Below are 15,422 nucleotides of genomic sequence, written 5' to 3' on the forward strand. Positions count from 1 at the left end.
TTAAAAATATAGATGTTTGAAAAGCAGAATTTATAGCTATTCAAATACATCTTAAACATGTTCATTCAACCGTGCTGAATAACTAAACATCCCAAATGTCCCAGCAAATGCCCGTGAGCTCAGAAATGCATTCTGCTATCCACTCCCCACTGTCCAGAGATCAGAACTGTGACCTCCAAGTTAGGAAAAGTTGTAGAACATCTTTCTTATGAGGAAAGGCTGCTGGGCCTGGGGCTGTTTAGCTTGATGAAGAGATGACTGAGGAGGGACTTCATTACCATTTTTAAGTACCTAAAGGGTCGGTGTCAAGAGGATAGGGTGGCACTTTTTTTCTCTGGTGTCCAGTGACAGGACAAAGGGTAATGAACATAAGCTGGAACACACAAAGTTCCACTGAAATACAAGGGAAAACTTTGGTGTTGAGGTGAGGGAGCCCTGGCACAGGCTGCCCAGGGAGGGTGTGGAGTCTCCTGCTCTGGAGGTTTCCAAACACACCTGGACACGTTCCTGTGTGACCTGATGGAGGTGAATTTGCTTTAGCAGGGGGTTGGGCTGGATGATCTCTCGAGGTCCCTTCCAACCCCTGCCATTCTGTGAAAGCCGGACTCAGACTGACATCATCCCCTCCCTGCTCACGGCAGAAGAGCTGCCGTACTGACCGATACTCAGCATACTGAAAGACTCCAGACTGAGCCTAAGCAAGACTTCAGAGGTGCAGAAGGCTGAAGCTTTGCTTGTACTGGTCTATGAGTACCCCGAGGCGGCGGCAGCCCACGTACGAGCCGCCGAGCTCAGCGCTCGGCCGCTGCCAACCCCATAGAGCACGGCTACACCGCCTACCCGCCATTTCCACACGGCCAAACCACATCCGGCGGGGGGAGGTTCTCCCTCCCCTGCCACCTCATCAAGCTGCATCGACGAGCTCCAGCCGCCCCCGAGGAGCCCGCAGCAGTAATCTGCGTTACTCATGAGAGCCATCGCCTCCCGCTCTGTCCGCAGCGGCCTACGCGCCAGCTTTGGGGGCGGGGAGGGGAAGGGAGAAAAATCTCGCTCCCCCCCGCCCGCCGTGGTTTCACCCGCCCCCTCCCTCCGTGCACCGCCGCAATGAGCCCGCCCTTCTCCCCCAGGTTTCGCGCCACACCGCGCCCGGCCGGCAGGGGGAGAGGCCAGGCTAGAGGAGGGGAGGGGCTGCCGGGGCCCAATCAGCGGCCGCGCTCTGCGGACGGACCAATGGGAGCGCGCGGCGGCAGCGGCGGCACGCCCCCCGCAGCGGTCCGGCTTCCGGCGCGCGCTGCTTTTCCCGCGAAAAAGGCGTGCTGGCGCGGGTCTGCGCGGGCAGCGAGGTGCGGGGCAGCGCGGGCAGCGAGGTGCGGGGCAGCGCGGGCGGCGGTCGCCGGGGGCAGTCTCGGGGGGGGAGGAGGAGGATGAGGATGAGGGCAGCCCCTGGGGCATTCGTGGGGGTAAAGGAGGGGAGCAGCCGGGCCGGGGGCGTTCCCTGGGGTACTCCGAGGGGGGAAGGAGGACGGGGGCAGCACGGCTGGCGTGGCTGGAGGCATCCCGTGGGGCGGGGAGGAGGAGGATGGGAGCATCGGGAGGGGCAGGATCTGGGGCGGGGGGGCACTTTGGGGCTGGCGGCCAGGGATGGGAGTAGGTGACTGCGGTTGACCGTGTGCTCCGGCCGCTCCCCAACGCAGGGGAGCAACAGCAGCCGCCGCCACCATGTCCGGCTTCGATGACCCCGGCATTTACTACAGTGACAGTTTTGGGGGTGATGCGTCGGTGGACGAGGGGCAGATTCGGAAGTCGCAGCTGCAGAAGCGGTTCAAGGAGTTCCTGCGTCAGTACCGGGTGGGCACAGACAGGACAGGCTTCACCTTCAAATACAGGTATTGCTGTGACCCCTTTTCTCCTTCCATGTCTTACCCACTCCTCTTTGCACAACCAGCCTGCTGTTGACTTTCCTGCTGCTGTGCACACTCCAGATATACATCAGCACGTCAGCTTTTCTCTGCACATAGACCACAGAAGTCTCTTTGTCAGTATAAGAAATGTTATTGTTGCTGTTTCACTTTATAGGAACTCTGAGATCCAGTGTTCTGACAATTTTTTAGGCAGCCAACTAGAGTCATAGGTATCAATCGAGTGATCCACACTGCCAAGCAAGCACCTAATTCTGAAATTCAAGGTCTAGAGCTTTCTGAGTTCTATTCTGTAGCATTAAATTCTGTGCAGCACTATCCATGTGTCCCTTGAGGCTGTGAAATTCCCTTGGCCATCCCTTTGCCTATGCAGCTTGGAGACACAGCTGTGAGAGAACAGGGAATTACATCATACAAGGGCTGAGACAGTCTTTTTACCTTTCGTCTCTGGATTTCCTGCAGCTGGGCTTTTTTTAAAGGAGAACTATTGCTTATAAATTATGTTATTACTTCCTTTTTTTAAAAATAATATTTGAGGTATGCTGGGTATTATCCTGCATAGAAGTTTTCTATTTGCATGTCTAGTCATATAGCTCTGGTAAACAATTAATGGTACGTTTTACAGTATAGAGTCATTTCAACTGGAAGAGATCTTTAAGATCATCAAGTCCAGCCTTTGTCCCAGCCCTATCAACCACTAGACCATTTCCCTAAGTGCAGCATCCACCCATCTCTTAAACAGCTCCAGGGATCGTGACTTCACCGCCTCCCTGGGCCTGACAACCCTTTCAGTAGAGAAATTCCTCCTCATATCCAGCCTGAACCTCCCCTGGCAAAACTTGAGGCTGTTTCATCTTGTTCTGTTCCTCGTTACTAGGGAGAACAGATGGACCCTCCTATTGTCACTGCAAGTGCTGGTGTCCCTGGTCTTGTCACATTTCCAAGTAGTTTTGGATGAAAGATCTGCCTAGGTGCCCCTAGGTGTCTCATGTCACTCTCTTGATTTTTCCCTGTTTGCTTTCCAAACCAAAGACTCCCTGTAGAACTTGGCTTCTCTGCTATCTACTTGTCATAAGGTCACTGTAGGGTGAATGCTGCTTTCTGCCCTGAGAACCTTTACACCTCTTCTTGCCTTCCAGGGATGAGCTTAAACGGCATTATAACCTGAGTCAGTACTGGGTGGAGGTGGAGATGGAAGACTTGGCCAGCTTTGATGAAGATCTTGCTGACTACCTGTACAAGCAACCAGCGGAACACTTGCAGCTGGTAAGGATGAAGGAGGCTGGCAAACTTCTGTACTGACATTGGCACGTCCTGAGAGCAGCCCCGATGATACAGTGTAATATGCCCATAACCACCTGGCTGTTCCCTTTGCAGTTGGAAGAAGCAGCAAAAGAAGTTGCAGATGAGGTCACCCGTCCTCGTCCTTCAGGGGAGGAGACTCTCCAGGACATCCAGGTGATGCTGAGGTCGGATGCCAACGCAGCCAACATCCGCAGCCTGAAGGTGAGGTGCTGAGCGGCCAGTGGCGGGGCTTGCCCCTGCCTGGGGGTGATTGCAGGGGAGCTTTTGGTGCCTGAACACATAGTTCAAGACACAGGTCATGCTAATTTACAAGCAGGGTTTCTCTGCAGCTTCAGTCTAACTGCAAAGGGCTTTTACTACTGATTGCTGCTGTGGGAAGGTTACTGGTGTTAATGGTGTTTTGCATGGAATGTTTTGTCCTCTCTTGCTTTGAAGTTAGCATGGCTTAAGTCTTGGAACATTCCTCTGCCTCTATAGAGAAGGCTTGACCTTTTTTCAGGCTTTGTTTTAGTACCTTAGTCCCACAAATGTAGGGAGTGTAGCAAACAAAGAACTATGCTGCTTTAATTCCTCAGTGACAGTTTTCTCACTTTCTCTTCACCTTCTCCCTTTCAGTCTGACCAGATGTCCCACCTTGTGAAGATCCCTGGGATTGTGATTGCGGCCACCCCTGTGAGAGCCAAAGCCACCAGAATCGCCATCCAGTGCCGCAGCTGCCGCAACACCATCAACAACATTGCGGTGCGCCCGGGCCTGGAGGGCTATGCTCTCCCCAGGAAATGCAACACGTAAGCGCTGACCTGGGGATGCGTGAGGCAGGCTGGTGTGGGGGGAAAAAAAGGCTGCGTTCCCTCCTCTTGCTCCCTCCCTATCCCTACATAGAATCCTTTTAGTTGCAGAGGACCTTTAAGATCAAGTCCAACCACTATACTCACACGGCCAAGCTCGCCACTAAACCACGTCCCTCAGCACCTCAGCCACATGGCTTTTAAATATCTCCAGGGATGGGGACTCCGCCACCACCCTGGGCAGCCCGTGCCAGTGTCTGACAACCTTGTCAGTGAAAATATTCTTCCTAATGTCCACTCTAAACCTCCCCTGGTGTAACTTGAGCCCATTTACTTGTGTCTTATTATTTGTCACTGGAGAGATGGACCCCTCACTTCACTACAACTTCCTTTCAGATAGCTGTAGAGAGTGATCATGTCTCTCCTCAGTCTCCTCCAGGCCAAACACCCCCAGCTCCCTAAGCTGCTCCTCATCAGACTTGTTCTCCAGACCCTTCACCAGCTTTATTGCTCATCTCTGGACACTCTCCAGCGCCTCAATGTCATTCTTGTAGTGAGGGGCCAAGAACTGAACACAGTATTCAAGGTGCAGCCTCACCAGTGCCCAGTACAGGGGACAATCACTTCCCTGGTCCTGCTGGCCACACTGTTTCTGACCCAAGCCAGGATGCCATTGGCCTTGGACACACTGCTGGCTCATGTTCAGCTGGCTGTCAATCAACACCCCCAGATCCTTTTCCACCAGATGGCTTTCGAGCCACTCTGCCCCAAGCCTGTAGCGTTGCATGGGGTTGTTGTGGCCTAGATGCAGGAGCTGACGCTTCACCTTGCGGAACCTCATACAGTTGGCCTCAGCTCATTGATCCAGCCTAAGAGTCAGGTCTTTCTGTTGCACAAGGCAGAAGCATCTGTCTTGCTCTCAGCTCTCTCCCCGCATCCAACCATGGCTGACAGGGTTTAGCTCTGTCTGTCTGCAGTCACACCCCCCTGCATGACCAGGTGGTTCTCTTTATCTGTAGAGCCTGTTGTACCTAAAGCCTTGTTTCTGTCTTAACTTCCTGTTAAGTTCTCATCTTTTTCAAACAAGCTTCTCCCCAAATGCTGTTTTGCACTACCTCTGTAGGGATGCTTTGCTGCTGATCTTCAAGTCCTGCTTTACAGCTCATGATGCTCAGGTCAACCTTGGGTATTAGGTTGCTGTTGTGCTGCAGCTCTCATGCTGACTGATCCTGATGGGTTGTGTCTTTGAGCTCGTGCCTGCCAGCATTTCTTTTCCTTTATCTCTAATGCAGCTTGAGAGGTCTTTGGGTTGGAGATTGTTATTGCACATGATCTGTACAGCACCTCGCTCCTGCTCCTTGACTGCACAGATGCATCTGCACTCATGTTGCCCTCTCCGAAAGCCCTGAATGGAGTCAGGCTTCGGTAGCAGCATCCTGAGGCAGCAGCAGAACGTGGAGGTGCTCCTTGTCTCTGGGAGCTCGTAATCTAGCAAGGCAGATATGCCTCCAGAGACTGAGAGGTTGATGGCAGCCTTGTCACACTGCTAATTGCTTTCTCACCAGAAACCACTTAACATTTGCTTCGTGCGTGAGGTTATAAAGAAAAATGCCCTGCAGTGTCACTGAGTCTGTACTGTTACATTCTGTGTAATTAATGAATTACCTTCCTCCCTGCTTTTAGCTAGCAAGGGAGAGGGGGGAGACAGGGAGAGCATTCAGACAAGTATCGCACTGTCTTCAGCTTGTTCCCATGCCTGCTTTTGGCAGCTGTTGAAGACAATGCAGAGTACTTGGTGAGCCTTTGGTTTGGCCCTGTGTGACTGCCCTTCTCCAGGCTCTGTCGCTGCTCTCCCCTTTATAAAGGAGGCTCCCAGAGGTGGCTCCTGAGTGCCAGCAGCCTTCCCTGATTGATCTCTCTGCACAGAGAACAAGCTGGCCGCCCGAAGTGCCCACTGGACCCTTATTTCATCATGCCAGATAAGTGCAAGTGTGTGGACTTTCAGGTCCTGAAGCTGCAGGAGTCCCCAGATGCTGTGCCCCATGGTGAGATGCCCCGGCACTTGCAGCTCTACTGTGACAGGTACCAGCGTGGGCTCCCCTCCATTACCCTGGAGCTGGTGCCATCCTTCCCCTGTTCACATCCTCTTGCTTATCTCTTCCTCTTCTTAGGTACCTGTGTGACAAAGTTGTCCCTGGAAACAGAGTTACTATCATGGGCATCTACTCCATCAAGAAATCTGCCCAGAGCAAGAACAAAAGCCGTGACAATGTGGGCGTGGGCATCCGAAGCGCCTACATCCGCGTGGTGGGCATCCAGGTGGACATGGAGGGCTCAGGTGAGGGCTGCTTTTGGTGCCTACTTGGTCTGTGTCGGTAGCCTGGTGTTGGGAGGGTCCCCTTCCTGAACAGGGTGGTCTCTCGGCAAAGACTAGGTGAAATAACAGCCTGGGTCCTTCTCTGCTGGTTAAACAGCAAAAGGTTCAAGCCAGTCTGGGTATCTGACTTGCCCTGGATTCTCTAAACTTGTGTCCTGTATGACTTTTTCTCAGTGGTAGTTAATGAGAAAGCTTCAGCCTGAGTCCTCCAGGATGTTTAAGTCCTTTTATCTTATTGATCTGAGTGGGAATCTGCTAAGCCATCCCTGAAGATCCAGGCTGAAGTCAATGCCTAAAATTGAGCTATGTATTTAAAACATGGTCCTCCTGACTGTAATTCTCCCTCTGGTTCTTCCAGAGCTGCTTTGCCCGAGGTCCTTGCTTTTTCCTACCAGCCTCTAAGGACACAGTCTGCCTTGCTGGAATAGCAAAAGCCTGCCCTCTCCACCCTTCCCAATTGGAGATAATCTTGGCATAATCTTCAAGAAGGAGTTTTGAAAGGCTATGGGACCTGGGGCCATTTAGCCTAGAAAAGAGAAGACTGAGGACAGACCTCATTAACACAAGTACTTTTAAAGGGTAGTTGTCAGGAGGTGACACTTTTTTTCTATAGTACCCAGTGACAGGACTAGGGGCAACGGACATAAGCTGGAACACACAAAGTTCCACTGAAACACACAGGAAAAACTCCTTTGATGCTCAGGTGAGGGAGCCCTGGCACAGGCTGCCCAGAGAGGCTGTGGAGTGTCCTGCTCTGGAGGTTTCCAAACCTGCCTGGACATGTTCCTGTGACACCTGTTTGATATGAACCTGCTTTAGCAGGGAGTTGGACTGCATGATCTCTAGAGGTCCCTTCCAACCCCAACCACTCTGGGATCCTGTGGTTTTGGCGCTGACAAATGTGTGGGGAGTAACATCATTTTTACTTTAAAACATGCATGTGTTTGCCGTTGCATCGTTCTCTTCATCCCTGTGCAGGACACAGCTTTGCTGGCTCAGTGACCCCTCAAGAGGAGGAGGAGCTGCGTCGCCTCACTGCCATGCCCAACATCTACGAGACCATCGCCAAGAGCATCGCACCCTCTATCTATGGCAGCACTGACATCAAGAAGGCCATTGCCTGCCTCTTATTTGGAGGCTCTCGCAAGAGGTGGGCAAAAGTCAACCTGAGAGAGTAGTGGCAGAGGTGGCATTTGTGGCACAAAGCCCCTCTGCAGTCTTCTGGTGGTGCTGCCTGCTGCTTGTCAGCAATGCTGCTTGGGCATCAAAAGAAAAGCTCACCACCTCTTCTTCCCACCTTGTCTCTCCAGACTCCCAGATGGACTGACCCGCAGGGGAGACATCAACTTACTGATGCTGGGTGACCCTGGCACGGCCAAATCCCAGCTGCTGAAGTTTGTTGAGAAGTGTTCACCCATTGGGGTAGGTTGCAAGTGGGCACCTGCAGGCCCTGCAGCTCACTTTTTCCTTCTGCTTCGTGCACAGCACTGACGACCAGGACAGTGGTCACAGCAAGATACCTGCTCATTCATCCCTGGCTAGATAGACTGGCAGAGGTGCAAGCTGACGTTTCTGGTGCTAGCCTGGGAGAGATGGGGTGCAGGATAGGTGACAAGGGAGGGAAGGGGAAGCAGGTAGTGCTTTTCATTGTGATATGAGCCAGGCTATTTGCAGGTGTCCAAAGACGTGACTGAGGCAGTTGATTGTTGAGGTTTGATCAGCGGAGAGACTGGCTGGTCAGCACAAATGAAGTTGACTGCATCTTGGGCACGGACCTCTGGGCTGAGCCCAGGCATGAAATTATATTTACAGCTGTGTTTTCTTGTAGCCTCTATTAAACTCAGCCTCTGACTGCGTTGTTCCCTCGGGAGGAAAACAAAGCTAATGCAGCAGCCCACTAAACAATGAATCACTCCCTGTTCTGTACTTAATACCTATATTTGTGTGTCTCTAAGCCCTTGGGTGCAGCATAGCTGCTTGATTCAAAGCCTGGCACTAGGCAATAGTCTTGCTTTGTGCCCAACAGGGCTACTTTTGGCATGTGCTGAGGGGTTTTCTTGGAGGTCCTCTTGTTTCTTCCAGCAGCTCTGGAGTTTTTGATGCTGGGTGTGCTTTGCCCTCCAGCGAGAGCAGTGGGCTCCTGGATGCCACAGCAGCTGATGTGCTGTCCCCTTCCTTATCTCATGTGCCGACAGGTGTACACCTCAGGAAAAGGCAGCAGCGCCGCTGGCTTGACGGCCTCGGTCATCCGTGACCCTTCCTCCAGGAGCTTCTTCATGGAGGGAGGAGCCATGGTGCTGGCAGATGGAGGGGTGGTCTGCATCGATGAGTTTGACAAGGTACACGTGGGGCTTCCTGTGCCAGGGGTAGGGAGGAGAACCCTTGGGCTGCCAGCTTCTGAGAGAGCCCAGAGCTGCAGGAGAAAGAGTGACTCTGCTGAGGCTGCCTCATGTTCCTTCGGGGAAAGGCGTGATGGAGCTGCAGGGAAACTCTGGTTGTGCTCTTGGGCAGAGAGCCTCACAGGACTTTACCTTGGGGATCACCCTGAGCGGGAGGGAGTGTAGCTGAGGTCCATCAGAGGTGACTGATGACTTTTTGTTTCTGTCCTTGCCTCGTTTCTCCCACCCTGGATCAAAAGATGCGGGAGGATGACCGTGTGGCCATTCACGAGGCCATGGAGCAGCAGACCATCTCCATTGCCAAGGTGAGCTGTGGGTGCGTGTTGCCCTGGGCCGGGAGCCTGGATTGCCACTTGGGTTTTTGAGAGAGCCCAGGAAATCAGTAGTCTTGCACCTTTTTGCCAGAAGTGGCTGTTTTAGAGTCCCAGCAGTGGTTTTGACAGTTACTGGTTTCTCAGATCTGAGATCGGTCAGCCCTGCTTGTGGGCTTTGGGTTGTCCTCTCTCAGGCAGCCTGAACTTCAGCAAGACTGCAGTGAGATTCCTCTTCTCTGCCCTCTGCTTCTCTAGATTTAGTAGTTCTGCTGATGTCCCTGTGTCACAACCTGATGTCACTTCTTTTTCTTCCTTCCCACCGCTCTCCACCCCCTCAGAAGATCTGCAGAAACTGTCTTACATCCTGGTCCCAGGTCTTCTCTCAAATCAGAGTTCCTTTTCCCTCCCACTGCTGGGGTTTTTTTGTTGCATCTCTGCTCCCTTCTGGTCACTCTGGGACATTCCTTAGCTGTTCAGTCCCTGGTAACAGAGCACCCACTGTGGCTTTTCCTTACTGGTCACTCTTGCCCTGCTACCTGCAGAGCTGTGCTTTGCCCTCGAGGCTGCCCAGTGGGACTCAGCCCTGGCCACACAGTTTCTAGCTCAGATTGCAGACTTGGGCAGGAATCTTGTATGTCCTTGCCCGTGATGTTTTAAATGAAGTTCCTCAGAGCTCAAGGCTCAACTGAAGCCAGTCCTCCTCCAGAAAGATTTATTTCTAGCCTCTTGTAGCTCCTGTGCTGACTTCTCTCTGATGTGAAACCTTTACAAAGCAATCAGGTGCTACTGAAGGGGTTTTATTTAAATATGAGTGAGGGTGAGTCCTTGCAAACTGGGTCTTAATAACCTTAATAGCCTTAATCTTTCACTGGGTCTTAATAACCTTCTAGCCCTGCTGTGACACCCATGTGGTCTTGACCCCATCTGTTTCTCCTCCCCCCGCCACAGGCAGGAATCACAACCACACTCAACTCCCGCTGCTCAGTGCTGGCAGCCGCCAACTCCGTCTTTGGGCGCTGGGACGAGACCAAGGGCGAGGAGAACATTGATTTTATGCCCACCATCCTCTCCCGATTCGACATGATCTTCATCGTCAAGGATGAGCACAACGAAGAGCGAGACATGGTGTGTGTGAGGCTGTGCTGGGTGCAGCTGCGACTCGCAGCACACAGTTTTGGGGGAGGCAGGAGGGTTCCTGCTGCCTGACTGCCCTCTGCTCTCGCAGACGCTGGCCAAGCATGTGATGTCCTTACACGTGAGCGCCCTGACGCAGACCCAGGCTGTGGAGGGAGAGATCGAGCTGAACAAGCTGAAGAAGCTCATCTCCTTCTGCCGGACGTGAGTGGGGGCAGCGGCTGGGGGGGTGATGGTGAGGAGCAAACTGCACAGCCCCTAGTTCTGCGTCACCTTCTTCCCCTAGTTGTAAGAGCTCTTCCCTGCATCACCTTCTCTTTAACTCCTGTGAGAGGGAAGCGAGAGCAGCTCATGGCATGGCCCAAGGAAGCGAGGGGGTGCCTTGGGAACCCCCCTGCCCAAGGGACCTTCCCCAGCAGCGCTGTGTCCAGCTCCTGTCCCCTCCCCTTGCAGGAAGTGTGGCCCTCGGCTGTCGGCAGCAGCGGCAGAGAAGCTGAAGAACCGCTACATCCTGATGCGCAGCGGCACTCGCCAGCACGAGCAGGAGAGCGACCGCCGCTCCAACATCCCCATCACCGTCCGGTGAGCGCCTGGGCCACCCTGCTCTCCTTGCCCCCAAAGCCCCTTAGAGTTTGGGGTTGCAGCACTGGGAGTCACCTGGGGTAGCCCAGGAAGGGGGTTAGGGGGATGCTGGGGTTTTGGGGAGCCATCTGTGAACAGGGCAATGCTGGAGGGGTCATGGCGGGGGCAGGAGGTGCTTGGAGTGGTATCAGTGGAGGGGGGACAGGGGGACGGGGAAGACACCTTGGAGCCACAGGAGAAAGCAGGGACTGTCTCCTTGGGCTGCAGGCAGCTGGAGGCCATCGTGCGCATTGCTGAGTCCCTGAGCAAGATGAAGCTTCAGCCCTTTGCCACCGAGGCGGATGTTGAAGAGGCCCTGCGACTCTTCCAGGTGTCCACTCTTGATGCAGCCATGTCAGGCAGCCTGTCAGGTGAGAGGGAGATGCTTTGTGCGGGGGTGGGAGGAACATGCTGGGCCTGGCTGCTCAGGGCAGGGAGATGAGCTCGCTGACCCAGGAGCAGGCTGGAAGAGGCATGGAGTGCTACCAGTGACCTTCCCCTGACAGATGCTGGACCTGCTTTCTGAGCAAAGCCTGTGGCAGCAAGGAGATGTTATGGTTGTGGGCCTGTGGCTCACAGGGCAATGACAAATGCCACTGACAGTTTGGGCAAGGTCTAGTTCCTTGTAGTCCCAAGGGCTGGGTCTGGTGCAGGAGGTGATTCCTCAACCTGTTTGCCCTCTAACATCTTCCCCGTGGGAGTGGAGACTGTTTCCTTGGGAAGCAGCATGGCATGAAGGATTTGAAGGAAGCTTCAGCAGTCAGGTTCACATTCAGCTGTGTCTTTGGAACTCTGCAGCCTTTGATCATGGATTTTTCTCTTGGGTTCCCTCTGAGTCTCTGAGATATGCAGGCATGGTGGGAGAGGTGGGAGATGGGTACAAAGGCTTTAAAGGTTGGTGACTGGGCAGCAGAGAGCTCAATCTGCCTCTCCCTCCAGGGGCAGAAGGCTTCACGACACAGGAGGACCAAGAGATGCTGTCCCGCATTGAGAAGCAGCTCAAGCGCCGCTTTGCCATTGGCTCTCAGGTGTCAGAGCACAGCATCGTCCAGGACTTTGTGCGACAGGTGGGCCAGGGACCTCGGGAAGGGCTGGAGTGGGAGATCAGGGACCCCAGGCTGCTGCTTGGGCATTGAAACCCCTTCCCCAAGAGGTGGCGTGAGAGCCTTTCAGTCATATCTACTTGTGAAGGTGTTTGGAGGGAGTTGTGTGGAATATAATGACAGAGTTTAGGGGAAGTAAGGCAAGAACTTATTTTTCTGCAGAAGTACTGAGCTTTGGGACTGAAGGGGGAGGTTGGGGTCCTGTGTTTAACACCAGAACTGTCTAGTGTGTGAGACTGGCTGCAGTCAGATCCAAAAGAGTAAAAGGGGAAAGGAGAAATCAGTGCCTGCTGCCACTGGGCTCTCTCCCTCCAGCAAGGCACAGCTAGGCTTTAGCAGTGGGTGCAGGTTCCTGATGGAGTCCAGCGAGCTTTTCCCTGCTGCCTCACCTCCCCTTTGCTCTTCCTTTTCCCAGAAATACCCAGAACACGCCATCTACAAGGTGCTGCAGCTGATGATGCGGCGGGGGGAGATCCAGCACCGCATGCAACGCAAAGTCCTCTACCGCCTCAAGTGACCTCCCTGTCCCACGCCTGGGGAGGGAACTGCTGCTGCCTGATGCTTGCCCACATGCAGGCACCGTGTCCTGTGGGCTCAGAGTCTGCTCCTGGTAGAAGCTTTTCCTGGGGGAGCCAAGGGACCCTCTGTGGCACATCAGTGTTTCTTTGACATCCACAAGCTTTTACTTTGTATTAAAATAAAAATGGATTGTGATAGGCCAGGGTCTTTGACTACCTCCTGGGACTGTATCTGGATTGTGGGTGGCAAGACATCCTTGTGTTTCTCATGGCCCTGTGCCCACCTTGAGGCCTCTCAAGGCAGGATCTAGCCCTCTGGGCAGCACCACCAGCCCTAGAAGCAGAAGCTTGTTTCTGCTTCGAATCTGTCTATTAAGGCAATAAATCCTTTTGGATTGTGCCCTCATGGACAGGCACAGTAGGAGTTTGGTGCCTGCAGGCAGCTACCATCTTCCCCATCTCCCCCTAGCAGACAAGGAAAGGAGCTGCTCTTCCTCACTTCAAAGCTGCTCTTCGTTTATCTCTCCTTCACCCCTCCAACAGCTACAGGAGGCAAATGCTTTCCCCTACCGTGTAAAGGGTTGTGGGAAAGCTGTGCTGGAGGCAGCAGCAGAGCCCCCTGCTTGCCCCAGTGAGGAGGAGAAGAGGGCACATAGCTCAAAGTAACCTCTGCCCCCTGCTGCAGGGAGGGTTGTCCCATGTGCCAGGATCCTCTCCTGGGCTCTGTCCCAGGGTGCACTTGCCCCTTTGTGTTTGCTGCCTGACCTCACTCAGGTCAGAGGCTGCAGGTTTTTGTCCTTTTCAGGGAAACAGCGGTGATTGTCTCTAAGGGACTTCAAGATAACGTCAGGTGGGGGTAGGTCCCTGCCCTCGGCAGCTGGGGGGCAGGACAGGTCTGTGAGGGGACTCTGGAAACAGTGCAGAGATGAGCGAAGCCACTGCGTGGTGCTGGAGAGAGGCTGCTGCTGTGTCTGAGAGTGACCTTCAGGCTGAAAAACGCCCCGGGAGAGGTTGCATTAGCAGAAAAGCCATCTGAGGCCAGCAGAGGGTACCAGAGCCTCGGGGATGCTGAGCTACATGCTGTTGCCTCCTCCGAGAGGAAACCGTGGGGGCCCTGTGGGATGGGATCCAGGGTGCACCCATCCTGGCAGCTACCCTGTGATGGGGTCTGCACAATATCCCTGTTTGCTTCTATCTGGATGATTTGAGAGGTGCTGAATGCTCTCTGGATATGGTCCATTTGCAGGGGATGAGACAGCAGTGGATGATGACAGGCTGCATTTGGGAGAAACAGTCCCCTGCTCTTTGTCCTCCAGTTTTGCAGATGGGCTCGAACTTTGTAGAGGGCTGGAGGAGAGAGAAGACTGGCCCAAGGGCTCCGTGCAGGGGTGAGTCTCTGTAAATCTCACACCAGTGATTTTATTGCTCTGTTACTTCTGTAGGTGCCAGGCACCCTGTTGGGGCTTCTTGGAGCAAGCAATGCTGGGGCAAAAGTGCACACCCTTCTTCCCCTTTTAAAAAAGAGACATCTTTTCCCCCTCTGCTGTTCCCTGGCTAGGGACGCAGTTTTGCTCAGCTACTGCTGCTCCATGGAGAGGATCAGACTCATGGAGCAGGAGTGAGGATAACCACAAGACCTTCAACTGAAGACTGAAGCTCCCAAAACTGCCAGTGTCTGTCTGAAAGTATCCCACCCTGCCTCACAAGCTCTCATGCCCTTGGTTGAGTGCTCAATGTTTCAACACCTGGAGGTGGTCCATTAGAGCAGGGTCAACATGGCCCCCAAGCAGTGATGTGGTGTGGCCATTTCCCTACCACATCCCAAAGTTCAGGCAATGCTGCAGCAACAGCTCCTACAGGTCTCAGCCCTGGCCCCAGTACCTCTGTCCTTACTTTGCCCAACATAGCAAGGGGAATATGAGATGGGTGCCCACAGCCCTCTGGTCAAGCTGCCTCTGGAGGAGTCTGCAAAAGTCCCTTCCCAGGGCTGGGAAAAGCACCCAGTCACGGGAAAGGGCTGAGTGGAGCATGTCCTGGGGAGAGTAACACAGTGAATAAGGGGCTCTGTTTCTCTCTCCTTCCTTGTTTGTTTGTTTGTTTGTCTCCTTCCTTGTTTGTTTCCTTCCTTCTTGTTTCCTTCCTTCCCTCCTTGTTCCATATTTCCTTCCTTCCTTCCTTCCTTCCTTCCTTCCTTCCTTCCTTCCTTCCTTCCTTCCTTCCTTCCTTCCCTCCCTCCCTCCTTGTTTCCTTGTTTCCCTCCATATTTGTTTTCTTCTTTCCCTTTCCCCTTTGTGACCTTTGCTGCATGCTGGAGCAGCAGAACGTGGCTGGATTTTGGCCACTGACTGCCAGCAGTGGTCGTGTCCTCATGGATTTTCAAAGAACCGACATCTCAAGGTACCTCAAGCTATGATGAGTGTTGGCAGATGCAGAGGCTAGAAATTCCTGTTCTTGGATGTTTTCTTTTTTATTGTTGTTGTTCTCATGATGTGGTAGGGAGCAGAGGTGTATTTCTATGGTGGGGATCAGAATGATTGATATCTTCTTCGTGCTATGAAATGTATTATTATATGGTATGAGGTTATGTAACTGTACGTACAACTTGAAACAACAGAGTTTAGCAACTAATGTATGCAGCTCTATTACAGGAAGTGGAGCTGGGGTGTGTGCAGCTCTGGTATTATCTTGGAACTTGAGATCATTGATTAGTAATAACTTGTTTTGAGCGTTGCAGTGCAGATGGAGTTTTCGTGAGGAACAGCAGTACTTAGTTGTGTAGATGCTTGGAGATAGCTGCTTGACAAGAGATTGGTGGTCCACCTAGGGAAGATGACCAGGTTTTTGCTCAAATGATAGCTGCTTGATAAAGGATTTGTCACTTTCCTGTAGAAAGTGTCCCTTTTTGGCCATCCTTGAGACTCTGGTGTGTTGAGACTTGGGACAG

General features: G+C 53.2%; 1 protein-coding gene across 1 annotated transcript; it reads left to right on the plus strand.

The window, feature by feature from the left end:
* Positions 1-1,282: 1,282 nt before the first annotated feature.
* MCM5 (minichromosome maintenance complex component 5) lies at positions 1,283-12,676 on the plus strand. The gene is made up of 17 exons (XM_061988924.1): positions 1,283-1,343; positions 1,695-1,886; positions 3,059-3,185; positions 3,297-3,425; positions 3,840-4,012; positions 5,939-6,094; positions 6,184-6,350; positions 7,368-7,539; positions 7,700-7,811; positions 8,585-8,728; positions 9,028-9,093; positions 10,051-10,227; positions 10,328-10,440; positions 10,690-10,818; positions 11,086-11,228; positions 11,797-11,924; positions 12,376-12,676. The coding sequence occupies exons 2-17, from the start codon at positions 1,720-1,722 to the stop codon at positions 12,475-12,477; spliced, it is 2,205 nt and encodes a 734-aa protein (XP_061844908.1). The 5' UTR covers positions 1,283-1,343; positions 1,695-1,719; the 3' UTR covers positions 12,478-12,676.
* The last annotated feature ends 2,746 nt before the right edge of the window (positions 12,677-15,422 follow it).

Source organism: Colius striatus, chromosome 1, assembly GCF_028858725.1.
Source record: "Colius striatus isolate bColStr4 chromosome 1, bColStr4.1.hap1, whole genome shotgun sequence".
Lineage (NCBI taxonomy): Eukaryota > Metazoa > Chordata > Aves > Coliiformes > Coliidae > Colius > Colius striatus.

Coding starts and splice junctions, on each gene's coding strand:
- MCM5 (XM_061988924.1), top strand. CDS start 1,720: ATGTCCGGCTTCGATGACCCCGGCATTTACTACAGTGACAGTTTTGGG. Junction 1,887..3,058: donor GGCTTCACCTTCAAATACAG/GTATTGCTGTGA, acceptor CTTGCCTTCCAG/GGATGAGCTTAAACGGCATT. Junction 10,819..11,085: donor AACATCCCCATCACCGTCCG/GTGAGCGCCTGG, acceptor CTTGGGCTGCAG/GCAGCTGGAGGCCATCGTGC.